General features: G+C 45.9%; 1 protein-coding gene across 1 annotated transcript; it reads left to right on the top strand.

The window, feature by feature from the left end:
• The first annotated feature begins 253 nt into the window (after positions 1 to 253).
• On the top strand, positions 254 to 21,032 carry gcn1 (GCN1 activator of EIF2AK4). Its single transcript, XM_037481517.2, has 57 exons — positions 254 to 299; positions 1,356 to 1,458; positions 1,565 to 1,628; positions 1,893 to 2,024; positions 2,511 to 2,619; positions 2,762 to 2,860; positions 2,967 to 3,101; positions 3,207 to 3,384; positions 3,646 to 3,720; positions 3,823 to 3,951; positions 4,040 to 4,090; positions 4,180 to 4,278; positions 4,362 to 4,535; positions 4,626 to 4,778; positions 4,897 to 4,989; positions 5,084 to 5,159; positions 5,797 to 5,956; positions 6,064 to 6,253; positions 6,675 to 6,799; positions 6,951 to 7,129; positions 7,228 to 7,321; positions 7,407 to 7,520; positions 7,632 to 7,830; positions 7,917 to 8,066; positions 8,258 to 8,439; positions 8,654 to 8,734; positions 8,887 to 9,030; positions 9,224 to 9,348; positions 9,479 to 9,668; positions 9,760 to 9,830; positions 10,169 to 10,334; positions 10,415 to 10,609; positions 10,739 to 10,985; positions 11,107 to 11,228; positions 11,492 to 11,606; positions 11,733 to 11,912; positions 12,227 to 12,447; positions 12,556 to 12,624; positions 12,707 to 12,845; positions 12,950 to 13,146; positions 13,245 to 13,387; positions 13,481 to 13,598; positions 13,748 to 13,963; positions 14,065 to 14,229; positions 14,804 to 14,965; positions 15,055 to 15,147; positions 15,244 to 15,387; positions 15,462 to 15,731; positions 15,874 to 15,987; positions 16,624 to 16,854; positions 16,982 to 17,175; positions 17,983 to 18,097; positions 18,425 to 18,521; positions 18,855 to 19,003; positions 19,311 to 19,421; positions 19,725 to 19,946; positions 20,090 to 21,032. The coding sequence occupies exons 1-57, from the start codon at positions 282 to 284 to the stop codon at positions 20,213 to 20,215; spliced, it is 8,013 nt and encodes a 2,670-aa protein (XP_037337414.2). The 5' UTR covers positions 254 to 281; the 3' UTR covers positions 20,216 to 21,032.
• The last annotated feature ends 30 nt before the right edge of the window (positions 21,033 to 21,062 follow it).

Raw genomic sequence — 21,062 nt, 5'->3', positions numbered from 1 at the left:
ATTATTATTATACACAACCTATGGCATAATCGAACACATAACCAATAGAAATATGCGTTTAAACATACCTATTCGGTGAAGAAATGAGAATTTAATGTTGAATTTCTTGTTTCTAAGTTATTATTTAAATGTATTTTACGTGTTTCGTTATACCATATCATGTAAAAACGATATTTAGAAATCTTAGAAATATTGAATACATAGAAGAAGAAAAAAATGTACGTAGCACTTTTGACCCGGAAGTGACATCAACAACTTCTTCCTGCATCAAGACCGGCAAGATGGCAGCCGACACGCAGGTTTGTGTGGCTCTCCTTTAACACCAGCCTACCCGCTTCATGGCAGCTATCCGTGTATCACAGAAACCAAACCCGCGGTCGCTAGAATCCCGCTTGATAAAACCCGTTGGCGTGGTGTCGGCATCCAACGAGAAGCTCTGCCAAACAGACGTAACGCCGGCTCTCGCGCACGCTATTAAGGGTTAGCATAGTGCTACGTGGGCTACAGTGTGACTGAGCTGCGCTTCTGCTGTCGGTCACCAGGCAGAGAAAAAGGGGACCGCTTTCTGTCCACAGTGGGACTGTGGCACAGCGGGAGCTATTTCTGGACGGCACCGTCTCGTAATATAACTTGCCTGTGTGTTAATCTCGCTGTCGTCAACCTAAATGGATTTGGTGTGAATTCCCTAAATGGTGCAGGCCAGAGTAAGTCGCGCACCCGTACGCGTTGGATGGTAAAGAGTCGTCAGTTAACAGATGGGTTTTGTCCACTGAAGTTAATACAATAGTCCGGGATGTTTCTGCTGACGTAGTGATAGTGTTGCCTGAGCTGGCGATCTCCTTCCCGACCACGAAGTTATTTTAAAGTGCTTCAGAATAAACAGACGTTTTGTTTTGTTGTTTTTTGCACAAAGAACCATTTTCTACATTTTCACTGAAGCAATCTCATTTCAACGTGGTACGCTTCGGACAAAACCTAAACCCGCCACCCCATTAGGTCCACATATTCAATCTAATCAATCGAACACAAGTGTTTTTCTATTAAGTTTACTTTCATGGTAACTATACAAAAGTCTTTAGAAGCACATCTCAATAAAATGTTGTTCAATACACCATCACTGCAAACACCAACCCCAATAATAAACATTTAATTCAATTGATACATTCCTAACATTATACATCTGTGACTAATATTTTTTGGCATTTAGTCAAAAACAAAACAAACGTGCCGCTTCTCTGCCAAGCGGCCAAATATCTCACTGATCATGACCTCATATCTTCTGTTCCTGGACTGTGGGTCGGAATGATGCCATTTACTGCATTGTTCTTCACACTAAATGTCAACATTGCCTTTAGGTTTCAGACACACTGAAGAAATTTGCTGCAAAAGTGACCACAGCCAGTGTGAAGGAGCGCAAGGAGATATTTGGGGAGCTGAAACAGTGTATAAAAGGCAAAGGTGAGGAACTTTTTTTGTTTGTTTTGTATACCATTCAGGTGCTTAAATTGTACATGTGTGCCTTTTAAATATTTTTTTCCCCTCTTTTTTTGTTTATTCTTTATAGAGTTACCAGAGCCTGCAGTGAAAGGACTATGCAAGCTATTCTGTCTCACTCCACACAGATATCGGTAGGTTATGTGATGGCTTTCAGACATGAGATATTGTTTCAAAGAAATGCACCCAGAACCGCATGATGAAGCCTAACCTAATCTGTACATTTGCTCAAAAATGTGTTCCTGTTGGTTATCCTTACCATGGTTTATCTTACCGGGGCAAAGCATTGTGGAGAATTATAAACGTTAAAAAAAGTAACTTTTAGACTTTTGTTGTTGGTGGGTGTGCGGGAGTGAGTGTATGTCCTTTGTGTTTACATGTGTGCGTGTGCTTCTCAGGGATGCTGCATCACGCAGAGAACTCATCTCTGTTATTGGCCTGCTAGCTGACAGCCAGCCTGACATCCTGCTGACCAGCCTCCTCCACTGCCTGCTGAACAGTGGAGTCGTCAGCAAAAATGGAGAGCCCAGGTACTCCTCTGAACTATACATTGCAATATTTATCAATGAAGTTTACAGCTGCTTTACATTGGACAAGAGACTTGATGCTTATTTGAAGCGCTTTCAGCTTCACTTCATCCGAGGCGGGAGGGAGCAATAATTACAAAGTATAGATAATTATATTGATTACACTTAAAGTTGCATTAGGGCCGCACAATCAATCCAAGCCAGTCGAAAGGTGGCCTTCTGCAATTTGTCTTAATGTTGTCACTATACTTACTAAATATTTTTAGCCATACTTTGATTGTTCTGCAGAGAATTTTGGCCTGCACATCATATTCTACGGATTTAAGAAAACATTTGTTACATCATCATCATTGGCAGTAATAATTTAAAAAAAAAACACTTGTCCCCTCTAATATTGCAGTTGCAATATCAGTCAAATTCATAGCAATTAGTTTTTTTTTTAGTCAAATGTGTCTTATCGAGGATCTGATCGCCTTACTTTACTTGCAGCAAAAGCACCGGCTCTGCGGCTTTCGTTGGCTTGTCGTGGACCTGCCTTTTAGTCCCCCGCGTGTTCACCACCCCAGAGAAAAAAGATGGACCTATATGGAAGAAAATGGTCAGTAAAGAAATGAAGATCAAATGACTTAATGTGTTATGGTGTGTGATTTTAACAAATAACTTCTCATATCCAGTGTTACACTGTGACCAGTGTAAATGTCTTCAGGTGTCTCCTTGTGATCTGTTGTCCTCTCTTGTAGGTGGAGCTCCAGAGCCTTCTCGTAGCTGAGGTGGTGGGTGGAGCAAAGACCACGGCTCAGAAATCAAGCCTCAAGAATCTCAGTCGCCTCTGGAAGGAAGTGAGTATGAAACACGGTGGCTGAAAAAAAAAAAAAGCCCCGTAAAAACGAGCTGACACCAACACAAGAGTGCTGGATCGCTGTGACGTTGTGTTGTCTTTAACAGAACCCCGGACTGGTGGATCATTACATCGGCACACTGTTGAGTCTGGACCAGAGCCCTACTGCTCTGGCCATGCTGGGGGTGTGTTTAGACTTCTGCACTGCTCAGAAAGACAAAGCTACAATAGAGAAGCGCAAGGTGAGTTTTCCTCTGAAACTGCATTCAGATTGTTTCGATGGAATCTAAGTTAAATATATACGTTGGGTCTGCTGCCACATATAACCTTGTGTCTTGTGTTTTCAGAGTGCCCTGCTAGACCTGTACATAAAATCAGTCCTTATGAGCAAGACAAAACCGCAACGTTACATTTTGGACAAATGTGGCTCCTTTCTGCGTCATGTGACCCACTCCGAGTTCAAGGAGCTGCTCCTTCCTACACTGCAGAAGACGATGCTCCGCAGTCCAGAGAACGCCATGCAGAGTGAGATGCTTTTAGCACCTGGGCATTATTTAATTATTCATTCATTGTGTGGCATAACTTTTCATCAAAGTAAAACAGTGCATCACCTTTCTTCTTTTCCTTGTTAATAATGTGCATGAAGACCACACTAAAACAAACCTGAAAAGAAAATATATACATGTAAAGCATAGCATCCAATAAATCTGTTCAAATCATATAATGAAAAACGCTCCAACCGCTATAAATTTGCATTGATTAATTATTTGTGCGGTTTCTTTCCAGCTGTGTCCTGCCTGCTGTCGGCTGTAACTCTTGACCTCAGTCAGTATGCCATGGATATTGGAAAGGCCATCGCAAGTAAGGTTTTAATAGATGCTGAATTAATCTGTCACAGAAGAAAAGAATTACTGTGCATCAATGTGTAGGTGTATTTAATTGCTGGCATGGTCCGTGTTTCAGGTCAGCTGAAAGCTAATAATGGCCAACTGATGGAGGACGCCGTTCAGGCCATGCAGAACCTGGCCCAGCAGTGCAGCGACCCCTCTGCTGTGCAGGACATCGTCACTCACCTCTTCAAGATTCTTGGAGGTACATTCATTTATTATCCACAGACTGAAATATTTGCAGGGTTCTCTCCCCTTCAGGATGCTCATCTTCATGGTCATTGTGTTTGCAGGTTCAGAGGGAAAGCTCACAATTGTTGCCCAAAAGATAAGTGTATTGTCAGGTAAGAAACCTTGATGACACGTATAACCATTAGTTAAACAATTACAGCAACAAAATACGTCCGATCTGAAAATGTTCATCTTGCTCCAGGGATTGCCAGCTGCAGCCATCATGCCGTGTCAGGAACCTCCAGCCAGACTCTCAGCTCCGCAGTCGCTGTGATGTTCATCCCTTATCTGCAACAAGAAGGTATCGTTGGGCCTGCACCTTCTTCTAGTGTCTGCAGTGTGGCGTTTCTGCCTCGTCTTAACGTGTCTCTGTGTCCTTTGTAGTTCACGAGGCCACCTTGGCGCACGCCGTGTCTGTGCTCTCCCAGTGGAGCGTCCGTCTAACTGTGGAAGTTCCCACGGCTCTGCTGGATTGGTTAAAGAAGGCTTTCACCCTCAAGACCTCCACCTCTCTGGTTCGACACGCCTACCTTCAGGTCATGCTGGGGGCCTTCAAAGGTCAGTTGCGGGAGGCACGTTAAGCCGTGTGCCGCATATGCAGATGTTTGAGTTAGTCTCGTCTCATCGACCTTTTCCTTTGTTTTTCAGGTGATACTCTTTCCCAAGCCGCAGACCTTGTGCCTTTGCTCCTGCAAACAGTGGAGAAAGCTGCGGCACAAAACTCTCAGCAGGCTCTGCTTGCAGAAGCTGCTGCAGCTTCTGTTCTTCTGAGTCGACTTGCACTGCTAGAGACACAGTCAGGTGAGGCTGGCTTCTAAAAAAAGATATACTTTTTTTCTTTCCACTTACTGAGACTGTTTGAGCGTACGAGGAATGGGAAGTAATGAGGATTTTTATTTTTGTCCATTTGTGTCTGCAGAGGCAAAGTTCTCCAACTTTTGGAACCTGATCTTGGATGATAAAAAGCCCCTTTTAACCACAGAGAAGTTCCTCTCCCAGGCCAACGATGAAAGTGAGGCAACATTCCTCAAACATAAACAGATTAAAGTGCCCATAAGTGTTTGAAAAGATCTGATCTCTTTTTTTCTTTTCCACTCTGTGTGCAGCTCTACTCACAGTGCTGCTGCTCTGTGAAAGGCTTTTCCTGGACCATTCTCACAGGCTTAACGCCAGCAAGTCACAGTGAGTCTGTTTCCTTCATGCCATGCAGAGAACTTCTGAACTTAAATCCGTTGACATTTTAAGTAAATGTTGGAATGCTTTGTAGCTTGTTTTGTCATTGTTTAAAATGAGTATTTCTGCACAGCTGCAGATAGGCTAAAATTGTATTTTAGTAATGCATGATTTGTAGAAGTAGGTTTAAGTGCCGGCTGCGATTTGTCAAGTCAAAATGTATTGAAAACAAGATAGATATAATCATTTTCAAATTCTACAATATTTTTTTTGTTTTAAGTAATATTCTGCTTCAATCCATCTTCGTTTGAACCCTTTTTAAGCCATTTTCACTGTCAAATTTCTGTCAAATATTGTTTGCTTGCCTGCTGGCTGCACACAAAGGGAGGCACACACCTCTATTACCGGGATGATCTCACAGCAACTCCACAGCACCACAAATAACAACATATTATAATTATGAACCTTTTTTTGTAGGGTGACATAAAATACAGTAAAAAGGTTTGAGATATTGATTTTTTATTTTTTTTACCCTTGAACGTTTCAAATGTACCACTTGTGCAGGCAAAAATATATCATGATGTAATATGTGAGGTACTTGAATCACAAGCTTAATTTTTTTTTGCGCCATGTGAATCTTCTGTAGGATGTATCATCAGGCCACAGTCGCCGCTGTGCTGTCTCGGAGCTGGCGCGTGAGGAAGCGGGCTCATCAGACGGTCAGGAAGCTGCTCTCCTCGCTCGGTGGATGCAGTCTCGCCCACGGCCTTCTGGCAGAACTCTGCGTGGTCATCAACAAGCACAAAGTACGGACTGATTATTCACCGCAGACCTCAAACCGATCGAGCTACGCGATTGGACGCGTTGTTTTCTCAGCCTGATTGTTTGCTGACTGTGTGATTTCAACCGTCAGGTTTTGCCCCAGGACGTCCTGGTGTTAGACTCGGGAGAGCTGACTGAGATCGGTCGCAGCTACGTTGCCCCTCGTGTCCTGCTGGACGCGCTCGGTGTTCTTTGCTCCTCCGCCGGCCATTGGAGCGACCCCACCGAAGCGGAGAATTTGGCCATGGAGATCCTCATAGTCACTCATCATCCATCCTTGGGTAGGATGTTCTCTCCACTGACTGCTTGTTAAGCACATGGCATGTGAACGTTCAACATGTCTCAGCCAAACGTTTATAGCCTAAAAGGTAGGCCTCAAGCCTGGACCCCTTTTGACATATTTTTTAGAAATTGGTATTGAGAGATAAAATGCTGCAGCACTGATTTTCAGTCTCTGAATACACTATGGATAGGTCACAACAGATAAGTGAGACATTATTCTTTTTCATTTGATCCGGTACGTTTGGTATTGTGTCTAATCAAGTCTTGCTCATGAAGTCTGGTTCTGAAATCACGCAATATGTGACTCTGTGTTGGGGCCAAGGAGAGAGATTTTAAATACAATGTCATAAAGCAGATTTTGATACATTTCAGTGAGAAAATCCCATATTCAACATGTCATCCGCTCTTTTTCCTTTTCAGTTGCAGCTCGCAGTGACCTCTGGCCTTGTCTTCTCCTTTCCATGAAGATAAAAGCAGAAGAATTCATAGAAAAGAACCTGACGGCTATTTTGCCACATCTGCTGGAGGTCCACGCCGACAACCAGGTGTGACAATCGCCAAGATCTACACGTGCTGCTTTTACATACGTTTTAGACACAGTGTCCTGAACTGATTCCTGTGGATTAACCAAGGTTGATTGAAGCATGTTTTTTTACATGATACCAGGATGTTCAGAGGTCCCGTTTTTCTCTTCAGGCGGTGAAAAATGCTGTCGGTGCCCTTTCCAGGCTCTCCCCCAACAAGCTACTCCCACGGGTGATCACTCACGTCATCGAGGGGCTTTCCCGAACCGCTCTTCTTCATGTCACCAGGGAGGAGTACGCCATCATGCTGACACCCGAGGGAGAACTGTATGACAACAGCATCATCCAGAGGTGACACGCAGTAAAGCTAACCCGCTGTGGCCTGGAAGTTTATTTTGTCCATCTGGTTGTTATTTAATTCTCTCTTCCTCGTCTACGTGTGGCTGTAGTGCCCAGAAGGAAAGCACCAAGAAGGTCAACATGAAGAGAGAGAACAAGGCCTACTCCTACAAAGAACAGATCATTGAACTGGAGTTGCAGGAGGTAAGAGTCCACTCACCGCCATGCAGATTCTTTGGGTGGTGTTATTTTCTGGAGCAAATTTTGATTTTGTTATTTGAACTCGCAGGAGCTGAAGAAGAAAAAAGGCATCAAAGAGGAATTGCAACTCACCATCAAACAGAAGGAAATGATGCAAATCCAGCTGGAAAGGGAGGCTGCGATTCGCAAGAGACTTCAAGGGGTATGAAGCCGAGTAATGTGTATGAAATCTTTAATTATGACAACTGGTGGTGGACCTTCTTTTCGTCCCGTTGTTTATCTCTCATGTACTTCCCTTTCTCTGTGTCACCAGCTACGCGTGGAGTTGCTGAGCGCGTTGGGTCTCCTGGAAGCCACTCTGATAGAGAGACCACCTCAGATCACCAGGGAGCTCCCTGCTGTCTTCCAGGCCCTGATACCCCTGCTCCAGTCTCCTCTGGCTGCTCCATGCATCCAGCAAGTCTTCCTGGACATCGCAGTGTGCCTAATGCCCAAACACTTTCACTCTCTAGGTACAATGCCCCGCCTTACTTTTTTCATTATGTTCGTTAAGGTGAAACAGCATCTTTGCTCATTGTCTCTTTTTCTTTCCTTCCAGCCATGCTCGTGGGACACGTGACTTTACGGCTGCTGAAGCCGGAGTGCGACCTGGACGAGGCCTGGGAGCAGGAGGACCTGGACACGGCAGCCCACCGCACCATACTGCTGCTGCACAACCACACCGTCCCGCAGCGAGATGCCAAGAACGGTGAGCACAGTCATGGACACCAGCGTTCCAGTTCCTTTTAGTCCGTGTCTAGATCTAGATCTAGACTGCAATGACAATAAATCATTTTAAGAGTTATTATTTTTTAATTTGACGTAAAACCAGTATTAAGTTATGGCAAGAAACCACGGCAAAAAATGTGACGAGGCTGAGTTTTCCTGTTTCTTTCCCAGACACAACGGCTCCACTGTCTGCTCCTGCTTTCTCCGTGTGCTTCCCTCTCCTCAACGCGATGCTCAGGGAGTCCTCGGGCAGCACCGAGGAGACGGAGAATAAGATGATCAGAGCTTTACAAATCATCCTGGAACACTCGCAGCTCCGAGCCGCTAACAGTGAGGACCTTGTCATCGATGAGGTAGAGACCGACATCTCCATTGCATTGTTTTTGTCTTCTTCTTTCTAGTTTAGAAAAAGACACAAAATAATGAGTAACTGAAGACAATTAGTTACTGCACCCCATTTCCCCTGGAATGTAGTCACAATTTATAAACAGAGACATTTGGTTGTAAAAAAAATAAGATTCCTGTGACAGTATGAGAATAGACTTGTGTTGTGTTTTTTTGTCTCAGAACGGCCCAGAACTGCTCCCGCGTGTCAGCATGCTGCTGCTCCTGACGAGAGTCATTTCCACGGCCACCCCGCGACTGCAGGTGACCGAGGAGTTTTACAGACAGAGATTAAACCATTTAGAATTAAGACTTTCCTTTTGGTTGTGGCTGTGCTTTACCAACTCTTTCTTAAGAACAGTGTCACAGCTCTTTGTCAGTCTCATTTGTGCTGAATGATTAACTTGGTGTTTCAGGTTTTGGCGTCTCAGTGCCTGACGGCGCTGTGCGCCAGTGCTGGCGGAGAAGAAGGCTGCACCGTGGCAGAGCAGCCGGAGATAGACGTCCTTCTCGATGCCCTCCTCTCCCCCTGCTTCTCTGTGCGGGATGCTGCCCTCAGGGTGAGCTGGCAATCTGTTCATTTGTCATTAGTGGAGGCTGGCCCTACTCGTATAACAAGTACACCTCACCTCATGTGATGGTTCTTTTTCGCTAGGGATTAAAGTACTTGGTTACCTTGTTAAGTGGTACATTATGTAGCCTGAGTGTATTGATACATGACATGCTACTAACACCCAATCTCTCTGTGCTCAGGGATTGTTGGAAATGGAGTTCGCTCTGTCCACAGACAGCACGGAGGCCAGTGGGCTGAGTTTGCTTCGCAGGCTTTGGGTTGTCAGGTTCGATGTGGAGGAGGAGGGCCGAGCCTTGGCTGAAAAGTATGTATCTATGAGGTTCTTTCTTATGAGGACACATATAGAGCCGTCTTGGTCTTTCACAGACCTCACGTTAATTTTCCACAACCATGTTGTAAATGATCCAGTTAAATGTGATTTCCTCCTCACTCAGCCTCTGGGACTCTCTGGGTCTTGAGTTGGTTCCTGAGCTCTGCTCCCTTCTCATCGGTGACATCACTCACCACGAGGAAGCTGTCCGTTCGGCTGCAGCCGAAGCCCTGTCGAGCGCCGTGTCCCAGTACAAAGACCAGTCTGCCACAGTGTTGGGCCAGCTCACTGAGCTCTACCACCAGAAACTCTATGTGAGACCCCGCACCACAGCTATGGCCAGTGATACTGGTTGAATTTGAGCTCAGTAGTCAAAAGATGATGTATGTTTTTTCTTTTTTAAAGAGACCTCCTCCTGTGCTGGATGCCCTGGGCAGAGTCATCTCTGAAGCGCCACCTGACCAATGGGAGGCCAGGTAAATCTCAATGTTTAAATCCCTTTTAAACTTCACTGTCCCAAAGACTCATGAATGCACATTTGAACCATCTTGATTAATATCCACATTTAAATACTATTCATAACAGCAGAAATATTCCGTTCCATGAGGACAAAAAATAGTTCTGACAGGAATAGCCAGGAAGGTGGAATTGTCTTGGTATTATTTTTCAAACCTCAGCCCACATTGTTTTATTCATGTCTTGCTTTAGAGGATATCTATCAGACAGGCTAATCCCATTATACCACAAACCATCACATTAAAAAAACAAAAAAATATTGTCCTCCGAGCCATTTTCTCACACTCTTCTTTTTCAGGGGTGGCATTGCTCTCGCTCTGAACAAGCTGTCCCAGTACCTGAATGAATCCCAGGTCACCCCTCTCTTCCTCTTCTTCGTTCCCGATGCTCTGAACGACCGACACCCCGAGGTGCGCCGCTGCATGCTGGACGCTGCCCTCTCTGCGCTCAACACCCACGGAAAGGTACGTGTGTTTCTCGGCTGGCGATCGTGCACCACGTCGATGTCCTCGGCTGTGCCTCACGTACCTGCCTCGTGTAACAGGACAACGTGAGCTCCCTCCTGCCGGTGTTTGAGGAGTTTCTCAAGAATGCCCCCCAGAACGCCAGCTACGACTCTGTCCGTCAGAGTGTGGTTATTCTCATGGGCTCCTTGGCCAAGCATCTGGACAAGAGTGACCCCAAAGTCAAACCCATCGTGGCCAAGCTTATCACGGCACTCTCTACACCGTCACAGCAGGTAAGCCCCTCATCCTGCTTCCCTTCCCTGTATTCTGAGTAGCATCAGAGTCCTAAATTGTTAGTCGGTACAGGTCCCACTTTGCTGACGGTCCGGTCCTGTTCAACATATCATGTTATTCCTCTTCAGGTCCAGGAGTCCGTTGCTGGCTGTTTACCTCCTTTAGTCCCCGCCATCAAGGAGGACGCCGCTGGAATTGTGAAAAATCTTCTACAGCTGCTGCTGGAGAGCGACAAGTACGCAGAGCGGAAGGGGGCAGCTTATGGACTGGCGGGCCTGGTCAAAGGTCTGGGGATCCTGGCGCTGAAACAGCAGGAAATCATGTCCACTCTGACCGACGCCATCCAGGACAAGAAGAACTTCAGGCGGAGGGAGGGTCAGTTGTCTTTAAGGATCTTTTCTAATTTGTATGAATTCAAGAATTATGGACGACAGACTTCCTTCTTGCTTTCTACCTGTCAGCACATTTTAGAATGGTTCTCTTTGCCCCCGTCTAGGATCGCTGTTTGCCTTTGAGATGCTGTGTAACATGTTGGGGAAGCTGTTTGAGCCGTATGTGGTCCATGTGCTGCCACATCTCTTGCTCTGCTTTGGAGACGGAAACCAGTATGTCCGAGAGGTGAGTAGAAAAATGGCCTGGCAGAGCCTTCGTCCACTTTAACATCAAGATATCGTGCTCAAATACGTCTCATACATTTCATCAATTTACCCTCAAAGTGTCAAGTGGCTTCAAATTCTAAAAGGTATTTTTTCACTGCAGAGAGCTTTTGTATGTCATTAAAACATAGCAAGGTTGGGGTAAAATGTGATCCATTAAAAACGGATTTAGGAAACCTTTAGTAAAATGTGTAGGTTTTAGCGCCCTTCCTCCACTTTTAACAGGCTGCAGATGACTGTGCAAAGGCAGTGATGAGGAACCTGAGTGCTCACGGGGTGAAGCTGGTCCTTCCCTCCCTGCTGGTGGCCCTGGAGGAGGAGTCCTGGAGAACTAAAGCAGGTTAGGAGCCCCTTTCTAGTTGTACGCCTTGTCTAGTTGATTACAATTGTGTTCATATCTGTGTATAACTGGGTAATGTTTTACATTTTTCGCTTCTCGTGACTCTCTCCCCCTCTTATCCTCCAGGCTCTGTGGAGTTGCTTGGTGCCATGGCCTTCTGTGCACCCAAGCAGCTTTCCTCCTGCCTGCCCAGCATCGTGCCCAAGCTCACCGAGGTGCTGACCGACTCCCATGTGAAGGTGCAGAAGGCCGGCCAGCAGGCCCTGCGCCAGATCGGCTCGGTCATCCGCAACCCCGAAATCCTGGGTAAGTGATTTGGAGAGGGGCTATTCACGTACAAGTTAAATAAATCTATCGGGTGCCGTTTGGAGGCGGATTTAAGTGATTGAACCCTTTGTTAACAATGTTCTAGTTGAGAACTTAACTAGACAACAACTTAACTAGATAAGAACTTAATTATAAAGAAAAACTGAATTATTTGTTTAGACCATACCAGACATGAACAAACTATATAAGTAGGTAAGCAACCAAAGAAAAAAACGTCATGAAATTTACTTCTGTTTACCACTGATGTTTAGTAGGTGAGTTTCAATTCCGCATTCATTGATCCCTTCTCTCAGCCATTACCCCGATCCTGCTGGACGCTCTCACTGAGCCGTCCAAGAGGACCCAGACGTGCCTGCAGACGTTGCTCGACACCAAGTTTGTGCACTTCATCGACGCCCCCTCCCTGGCCCTCATCATGCCCATCGTCCAGAGAGCCTTCCAGGACCGCTCCACTGACACCCGCAAGATGGCCGCTCAGATCATTGGCAACATGTACTCCCTCACAGACCAGAAGGTACACTGCGTCTTCTAAACTATACGCCTCGCTGTACTTGTCCAAAACCTTTTGTGTTCTGAAGAAATTATATTTGTTTTACGATGTGCCGCGTGTTGTTGTTTACAGGATCTGTCACCCTACTTGCCAAGTGTTATTCCTGGACTGAAAGCCTCCCTGTTGGACCCGGTGCCTGAGGTGTGTTTAGTTGGAAACGGTAACTACTGAAGTATATGCTCCGTGTGTGAAGAAGCTCTAACTCTCTCGTTCTCCTCTGCAGGTGCGTACAGTTTCGGCCAAAGCCCTCGGTGCCATGGTGAAGGGGATGGGGGAGTCGTGCTTTGATGACCTGCTGCCGTGGCTCATGGAGACACTGGCCTCTGAACAGAGCTCTGTGGATCGCTCTGGAGCCGCACAAGGTCTGTCCTTCTACACCCCCCCCCACCCCCCTCCTCCTCCCTCTGTGTTCTTCCTGATCGGCTCTCAATGACTCACGGAATGATTTGAATCTGGGTGTCTGAAGGTCTGGCTGAGGTGATGGCTGGACTGGGAGTGGAGAAGCTGGACAAGCTGATGCCAGATGTGGTGCAAACAGCCAGCAAGATAGACATTGCTTCGCACGTCAGGGACGGCTACATCATGATGTTCATCTATCTTCCGCTCACCTTTGGAGACAAGTTTACTCCCTACGTTGGGCCCATCATCCCCTGTATTCTCAAGGTACTGCTATGAACACAAAACCTTTTTTTTATTTGTTTACTTTTAAAAAAATGTATTCAGGGCGTTCAACCTTTGCTCTCATGCTGTTTGTCCACCAGGCTCTGGCTGATGAGAATGAATATGTGAGGGATACGGCACTGCGAGCCGGCCAGCGAATCATCAGCATGTATGCTGAGACCGCCATTGCACTGCTGCTTCCTGAGCTGGAGCAGGGCCTGTTTGATGACCTGTGGAGAATCAGGTGGGTTGTTTGAAAAAAAGGTTGAAAAATGATTTATTAAATGCTGCTCTATTATTGATTGGTTGTGCGTTCCGTCTCCTCGTGGGTCTGCAGGTTCAGCTCTGTGCAGCTGCTTGGAGATCTGTTGTTCCACATCTCCGGAGTGACGGGAAAGATGACCACGGAGACCGCTTGCGAGGACGACAACTTTGGAACAGCTGCATCCAATAAAGTATTAATCTTTTCTTTAAAAAAAGCCATGTAATTCCTTCACATATCCATCAAGTTCATTAAAGGAGGCCTGCTCCTTGTCATATCTCTACTTGCCATTACAGCGGTGCTTTCATTCGGTGAAGACTTGATGATCATTTTCTCCTGCAGGCTATCATTGGAGCTCTTGGTGGCGTGCGGCGTAATCGTGTCCTCTCCGGCCTCTACATGGGCCGTTCAGACACTCAGCTGGTGGTCAGACAGGCCTCCCTCCACGTGTGGAAGATCGTGGTCTCAAACACTCCCAGGACTCTTCGAGAGATCCTCCCAACCCTCTTCACTCTGCTGCTGGGCTTTTTGGCTTCTACCTGCCCCGACAAGAGAACGGTACGGCCCCTTTGACTTCTGCAAACACAGTGTTTTGATATTTCCTGGTTTTCGGCCGAAAGGAGCCTCTTTACTGACGCTGTGTGTCGGTGTGGTTTTAGATTGCTGCTCGAACGCTGGGAGATCTGGTGAGGAAACTGGGGGAGAAGATTCTCCCGGAGATTATTCCCATCCTGGAGCAGGGACTGCGCTCCGACAAGAGTGACGAGAGGCAGGGCGTCTGCATCGGCCTCAGTGAGATCATGAAGTCCACCAGCAAGGATGCGGTGAGTCACTTTAACACGCGGTCCTCGAGGTAAAGGTCGTGGTTTCCTGCGGCAGGAGAGACGCCACTCACCCTAAGCTGTTTCCAGGACCCACAGATGCATTCATGAGCTTTGAAAGATGCAGATTTAAACGTTGATTTTTTTTTAAAGATTTGCAAGGATGTAATCCTTGCAAATCTTTCAAAAGTAAGAATAGTAACGCAAATCAGAATTTAAAACATGTAAAAATTAGCTTATTGTTTTTTGTTATTAAACGCACTGAACGCAGCCAAATACATATCAATTTAAAAATCAAAAAGAAGGGTAGCACGTTGATGCTGTCATATCAAACTTTCAAAACGGTCTTGTCGTTCCTCAAAGTATAAAACAATGAACAATAAATTTAAGTACAAATGTCTAACTACTGCATGAAAATGAGCAATAAGAGAATCCTTGGTTTTCTCTACCGCACATAAAATGATTCATTTATTATTTATTTTCAGTTTTCATGTTTTTAAATAACCCCGTCTTCGGGTAATAGTGAGACGTTAAGCAGGAAATTAAATTCCTTTCCCCGATGGTGTTTGGACTCTAGGTGCTGGTCTTCTCTGAGTCACTGGTCCCCACGGTGAGGAAGGCGCTCTGTGACCCTCTGGAGGAAGTCCGGGAGGCTGCAGCCAAAACCTTCGAGCAGTTGCATGCAACCATCGGTCACCAGGCGCTGGACGACATCCTGCCCACGCTGCTCAAACAGCTGGTGAGAGAACGAGGAGGACACAAACTAATAATACAGTAATACAGGCACCATTCGAACTGGCTTTTTATACACTCGCCTTATTTTCCCAGGATGACGAGGACACAGCTGAGTTTGCTTTGGATGGCCTGAAGCAAGTCATGGCTGTGAAGAGTCGTTCTGTGCTGCCTTACTTGGTTCCAAAGGTAAAGTCTGAAAGTCCAGGTTTTTGCTCTATCAGCCCTCACTACGTGCATCCGGCTGTATCTGACTGAGGCGTTTGTTCCCCCTCGTCGTCCCAGCTGACGGCCCCGCCTGTGAACACGCGGGTGCTGGCCTTCCTGTCCGCTGTGGCCGGAGACGCCCTCACGCGCCACCTAGGGGTCATCCTGCCGGCCCTTCTCTCCTCCCTCAAAGGAAAGCTGGGAACAGAAGACGAAGCACAGGTAATACTTAGCCATGATATCTACAGTGTTTGAGCCCCTCGGGCCTTGCTCACAGTGTGTTATCTTTGCTCCAGGAGTTGTGCAGCTGTCAGACGGTGATCCTCTCGGTGGAAGACGATGTGGGCCAGCGGATCATCATAGACAACCTGCTGGAGAACACGCGCGGCGCCGACCCCGGCCTCAGACAGGCCGCCGTCACCATGCTCAACGCCTACTTTGCCCGTACCCGCCTCGACTACAGTAGCCATACTCGTAACCTGCTGTCAGGCCTCATCCGCCTCCTCAATGACTCCAACACAGACATCCTGTCTCAGAGCTGGGACACCATCAACTCCATTACCAAGGTGTGGTGATATTTGTCTTTGCACCATAGTTCTAAGACTCTGCACACGTTTAGCCACACTATGGCAAATAGACTTTAGGGAACAGTACTTGTGGTAATCAATATGTACAGTGACTAACTATTTGTTTGTTTTTCTTGCATAGAAACTGGATGCGAGCAGCCAGCTGGCCATGATTGATGATCTGCATCGAGACATTAGATCAGCAGCTGCAGAAGTTAAGGGTCAGCACTTGCCTGGTTTCTGTCTGCCGAAGAAGGTAAGAAACTTCCTCTTAACGCAGTAAACACTGGGACTTTATCACAGCAGATGATTTGGTTTCTGCGTTTCTAGCTCACTTTATTGTTATTTTTACTGCATCGCAGGTCCAAACAAGTCCACAAGAAGAAAGAAGTTTATCAAGCTTTTTAATTGGTTTTGTTTGATAGAGGTTGCTCTATTTACATCTACATCACATAAAGGCCTATTCTAAGAGTCCATAGTTTACGCCTGGTTGATTACACACTAACAATAATAATCAAAAGATTGTTGCAAGGGGCTGAATTCCAAGTTCAGAGCACATTTATGACTTGAGGGATTGCCTCCGTACGGCTCTTAGGATGGAGAGATCTCATCAGTTAACAGTGTAAACAACTGCAACAGAGCAAGCAATGTTTATCTCAGCGCGTCCCAAACATGGACGATACTGCTTTACATGTACATAGCACATTGCTTTTGCTGCTATGGTAATGGATGAAGTTGATATTGATGATGCATGTTGAAGATGTCCCTCTGGGCTGTGCATTATAAGGCTCCTTTTTTATGTTTTGACAAGATAGAGAAACGTTGGTGGACGATTAATCAGTGATATTAATATAGTCGTTGCATTTCAATGTCATTGTCTTTGTTTCCACAGGGCGTGACCTGCATCCTGCCTGTCCTCAGAGAAGGTGTCCTCACCGGGAGCCCAGAGCAGAAAGAAGAGGCGGCGAAAGCGTTAGGAGCGGTCATCAAACTGACCTCCCCTGAAGCACTGCGCCCCTCCGTCGTCAACATCACTGGGCCGCTCATTCGTATCTTGGGAGACCGCTTTGCCTGGACAGTGAAGACCGCTCTGCTGGAGACCCTCACCCTGCTGTTGGCGAAGGTCTGTACCAGCATTTGATCAAAAAGAAAAAAAGGCCCAGATGCTTTTGAAGACCCCCCATCGTTATCAGTCAGGTGGCCAAGTCCCAGTGTTTGGCTCTAACTTCTGCGCTGTAATCCTCCTGCAGGTGGGCATTGCCCTGAAGCCCTTCCTGCCTCAGCTGCAGACGACCTTCCTGAAGGCCCTGCAGGACTCGAGCCGCGGGGTGAGGCTGAAGGCTGCTGAGGCTCTGGGCCAACTGGTTTCCATCCACACCAAGGTGGACCCACTCTTCACCGAGCAGCTCGCCGCCATCCGCAACGCCGAGGACTCAGGAGTCAGGTGAGCAGTCGCGCCGGCTGAAACCTTGAGAAGACTTAAATTAGGTCAACTGTGCTGTAACCAACTGTCTATTGGAAAGTGAATCATTTAGCTATTAATATACCAGAGCCCATACAAATCTAAAGTGGGTCTAATATTTATGAAAATAGAACAATTAGAAAGTTGTGTTGTGCGAATGAGGCACAATGACTCATGGAAATGTCGACCTGCCTGTATTCTGCCATGACATTTTTTTTGTTTTCTCCAAAACCATTTGACTACATTGACATAAAGAAAATATACATATATACACTTATCTAACTTTCAATTAATTCCAAACTTAGCAGAGCTAACGTTGACTCGACTCGCGCTAGCTTAAATTGGTTATCACACAGACGACAATTTACTTTAATGTTTTGTTATGCTCATGAGGTCCATAAATAGATGTATACAAACTCATTTTTCAAGCCATCAACTCTTTCTTTTGAAAAAAATATTTTTAGCACCTCTACTCATAAAACGTTCTCATCTGAGCAACTCAGCCAAAATTATCTTCACAAATACAGTAAATGCAGGACCCCAAATTCTGAGAAATGTCCTCTTATTAGAGAACTTTAACTTGTGATGGTGCGACACTTCAGCCAGGCTTTGTTTACATCACAGGAAAAGTAATTATTAACTTAAAGGAAGTTGATGAAATCATATTTGTTTTTTAGGGTTCAGTGGTATAGGTCACACACATATATATACATTTTTTTGTTAAAGATATTCGTTTGCTTTGAATATCTCGTTCTCATGCTGGCATTTTGCTCTTTACCTCTCTGACAGGGAGACTATGCTCCAAGCCTTGAGGTTTGTCATCCAGGGCGCCGGGGCAAAGGTGGACCCAGCCATCCGCAAGAACATCACCACCACGTTACTTGGCATGCTGGGACACGACGAGGTAGGACGGGAGGGGCAGATGTAGAGAAGATTTTTTTTTAATGCGGCAACACGCCTGTTTTTTTTTTCCACCCTGAGGCTTGTAAATGCTACTAAATACATGATGTAATTACATATGAATAATAAAAAAAGATAAATGTATGAGCACTGGGGCACAAAGGATTTGACTGTCTGTTGTTCTGTGGTGCAGTTTGTTCTGTCATCAGAGTAGAAAACGGAAGTCAAGCAGACAGGATGTGGCTTTCTGAAAAGGTGTTTTTGAGCCTCTGTGGGAGGGTGAAGATAAACGGCACTCAACCTGTGTGTTTGTGTGTTTGTGTGCACGTAGGATGCGACGCGCTTGGCGTCGGCCGGCTGTGTCGGTGAGCTGTGTGCCTTCCTGTCAGAAGAGGAGCTGAGGAGTGTGTTACTTCAGCACGTCTTGGGTTGGTATTTCCATGCCCAGTTATGACGACACTCGTGTCACAATTATGTGTATAAAGTTGGTTCTTTATGTTTGAATTTGCCCCCAATTGCTGTTTGTTACAACAATGGACTTGCTATACCAACTGTAACAATAGGGATTTGGTGAATGAGTGTTTTGCTTAGTTTTAGCACAAACAGTGTTTTGTATTGACCTTTCCATAATGTGTTTACAGTAAGATTTCTTTGTTTTGTATTTGTCTCATAAGATTTTGACTTGTGTGTTTCTGCTGCTCCCCGCGCACCAGCACGGCAGTGAGAGCGCAAGCTTTAATGGCTTTTGTTCCTCCCTTCAGCGGATGTGTCTGGTGTTGACTGGATGGTGCGTCACGGTCGCAGCCTGGCCATGGCCATAGCTGTCAAGTGTGCTCCTGAGAAGCTGTGTGGGAAGGAATACTGCGACACGGTGACGGAGACGGCTTTGAGCAACGCCACCGCTGACCGGGTGAGTGCAATGTTTGTGTGACACTGTGATGTCACAAGATACTTATCTTGTCTCTCGTGAGATGATTTGCAATGAAATAGCCTGCGTGAGTCCTGCTTCAGATGGTAGAATACTACTTCAGTGCCTCCAGTCTTCTTCCTAAAACACAACTTTAAATGTGTAAATTTTACAGTATAAAACATTCTGCGGTACAGGGAACAGTCCCGTACTGTTACATTACACACGCCCATTCCTGTTGCTCTCACAAGCCTCAGTACATACTGCGATTCTGTTTGATGGTTCTTGTTTTTGTTTTTTTCTTCCCCAGATTCCCATTGCCACCAGTGGCATCAGAGCAATGGGATTCCTGATGAGGCATCACCTCAGAACAGAGGGAGGCAGCAGTGTTTCCCAGCGCATCATCACACAGTTTGTCAAGGTAAAGCAGCAAACTGTTTGATTTAACAGGCTGTTTACTTCTTTTTTTCTGTATTTGGAGTATTCAATCATTTACACACAGTTCTTCACTATTTTGGTTCTGGCTTTTTGCAAATTTTACAGTTTTAGAAACACATTTCAATTGCAGTCATTTTGGGTAACAATCAACCACTTCAGGAACAGCAGAAAAGGAAGGTCATAATGAAAGCTGATATCTGATAAGAAGTTGCTGTTAACGGTGCAGAAAGGTGAATATTGGGACGCACCCGCTTCAACAGTTTTTTGGTCCCGTGTTGCCACGCAGTGTCTTCAGAATCAGTCCAGTGACATCCGACTGGTGTCGGAGCGGGTGCTGTGGTGGGTGTTCAAAGAACCGGCCACCCCCTCCATGGAGGCCAATCTCATCAAGCCCCTGCTGAAGAGTCTGCTGGACAACACCAAGGACAAGAACACCAGCGTGAGGGCTCAGAGCGAACACACCATCGCCAACCTGCTGCGACTCAGACAGGGAGAGGAGACCATGCAGGTCTGGCCCCACACACACACACACACACACACACACACACACACACACACACACACACACAGTCTACGGTCCTTTACAGATGTAGACCGTTTATAAAGGAGAAAAAAGTTGGTTTCTAATTGTTTGTCCTTTGTACGTTTCAGAGTGTTACTGCCATTCTGGACTCTGCGAGTAACGACCTGCTGTCAGAATGTCACCGTCGGTCCCTGAAGAAAATCGCCAGCTCGCCAGACTCCAACGAAGAGATAGACGACACCATCCTAACGTGATGGTGCAGGACGGACCTGTGAAAACAATCTCTGCCCACTGTACAACCCCACACACTCTCACCACGCATGCCCACGTTGCCTTTCACCCAACAAGGCTGAGATGGGTGGTGTTTTCACAACCCCCCCCCCCCCCCCTCCTCCCCCCACCTCTTTCGTCATTGTTTTAGCGGCCTTTACGCCCAACTTTTTATTTTATCTAACAACGTGCCGGTGTTTCACCCGTACTGAACTACATTAGGAAGACATGATGCCAATCCTCTTTTGATTTTGTTTTCCTACTTATTTTACCAAAAGGTTTCAGGCATTTAAGATGCTGCTGTGATGAAACAACCCTCCCTGTCTTTAACTTTTATTTGGACTTTGTGTGTGTGAGAGTTGTTTGGGGGGGAAGCAACCTCTTATAAGAATTTAAAAAAAGCATTCTTAGATCAGTGACAACGGTTGTAAAAAAATAAAAAAGCAATTCAAAATAAAAACTTGATTTCATAATGTAGTCTGTGAAATATTGGGAAACTGGTTATCTTTAAGGTTGGGTCAGACGCCACAGAATTCCATCACGCCTTAATCATTTCACATATTTCTCTGCACCACCTAATGTAATGTAAGACAATGCAGACAAACCACATACATAAATAAATATGTAGTAATTTCTAACCCTCCTGGAGCTCTGCTGTCTGAAGCACTCCATTGTGTTTACAGCTCTAAAAGCCCAATCATCACCACGAAGAGACCCCAATAACTTAAGCAAAATGTTTAAAATGTATTATATGTTGCTTTCAACCATCCACTCACCACAGTGAGGGGGACACACATCTGACACTCTTTTATATTTCCTTATTCTGTGATC

This window comes from Pungitius pungitius, chromosome 5, assembly GCF_949316345.1.
Source record: "Pungitius pungitius chromosome 5, fPunPun2.1, whole genome shotgun sequence".
Taxonomy (NCBI): Eukaryota; Metazoa; Chordata; class Actinopteri; order Perciformes; family Gasterosteidae; genus Pungitius; species Pungitius pungitius.
Note: the sequence above shows the minus strand (reverse complement) of the source record. Positions and strands in the feature narration are given on the sequence as shown.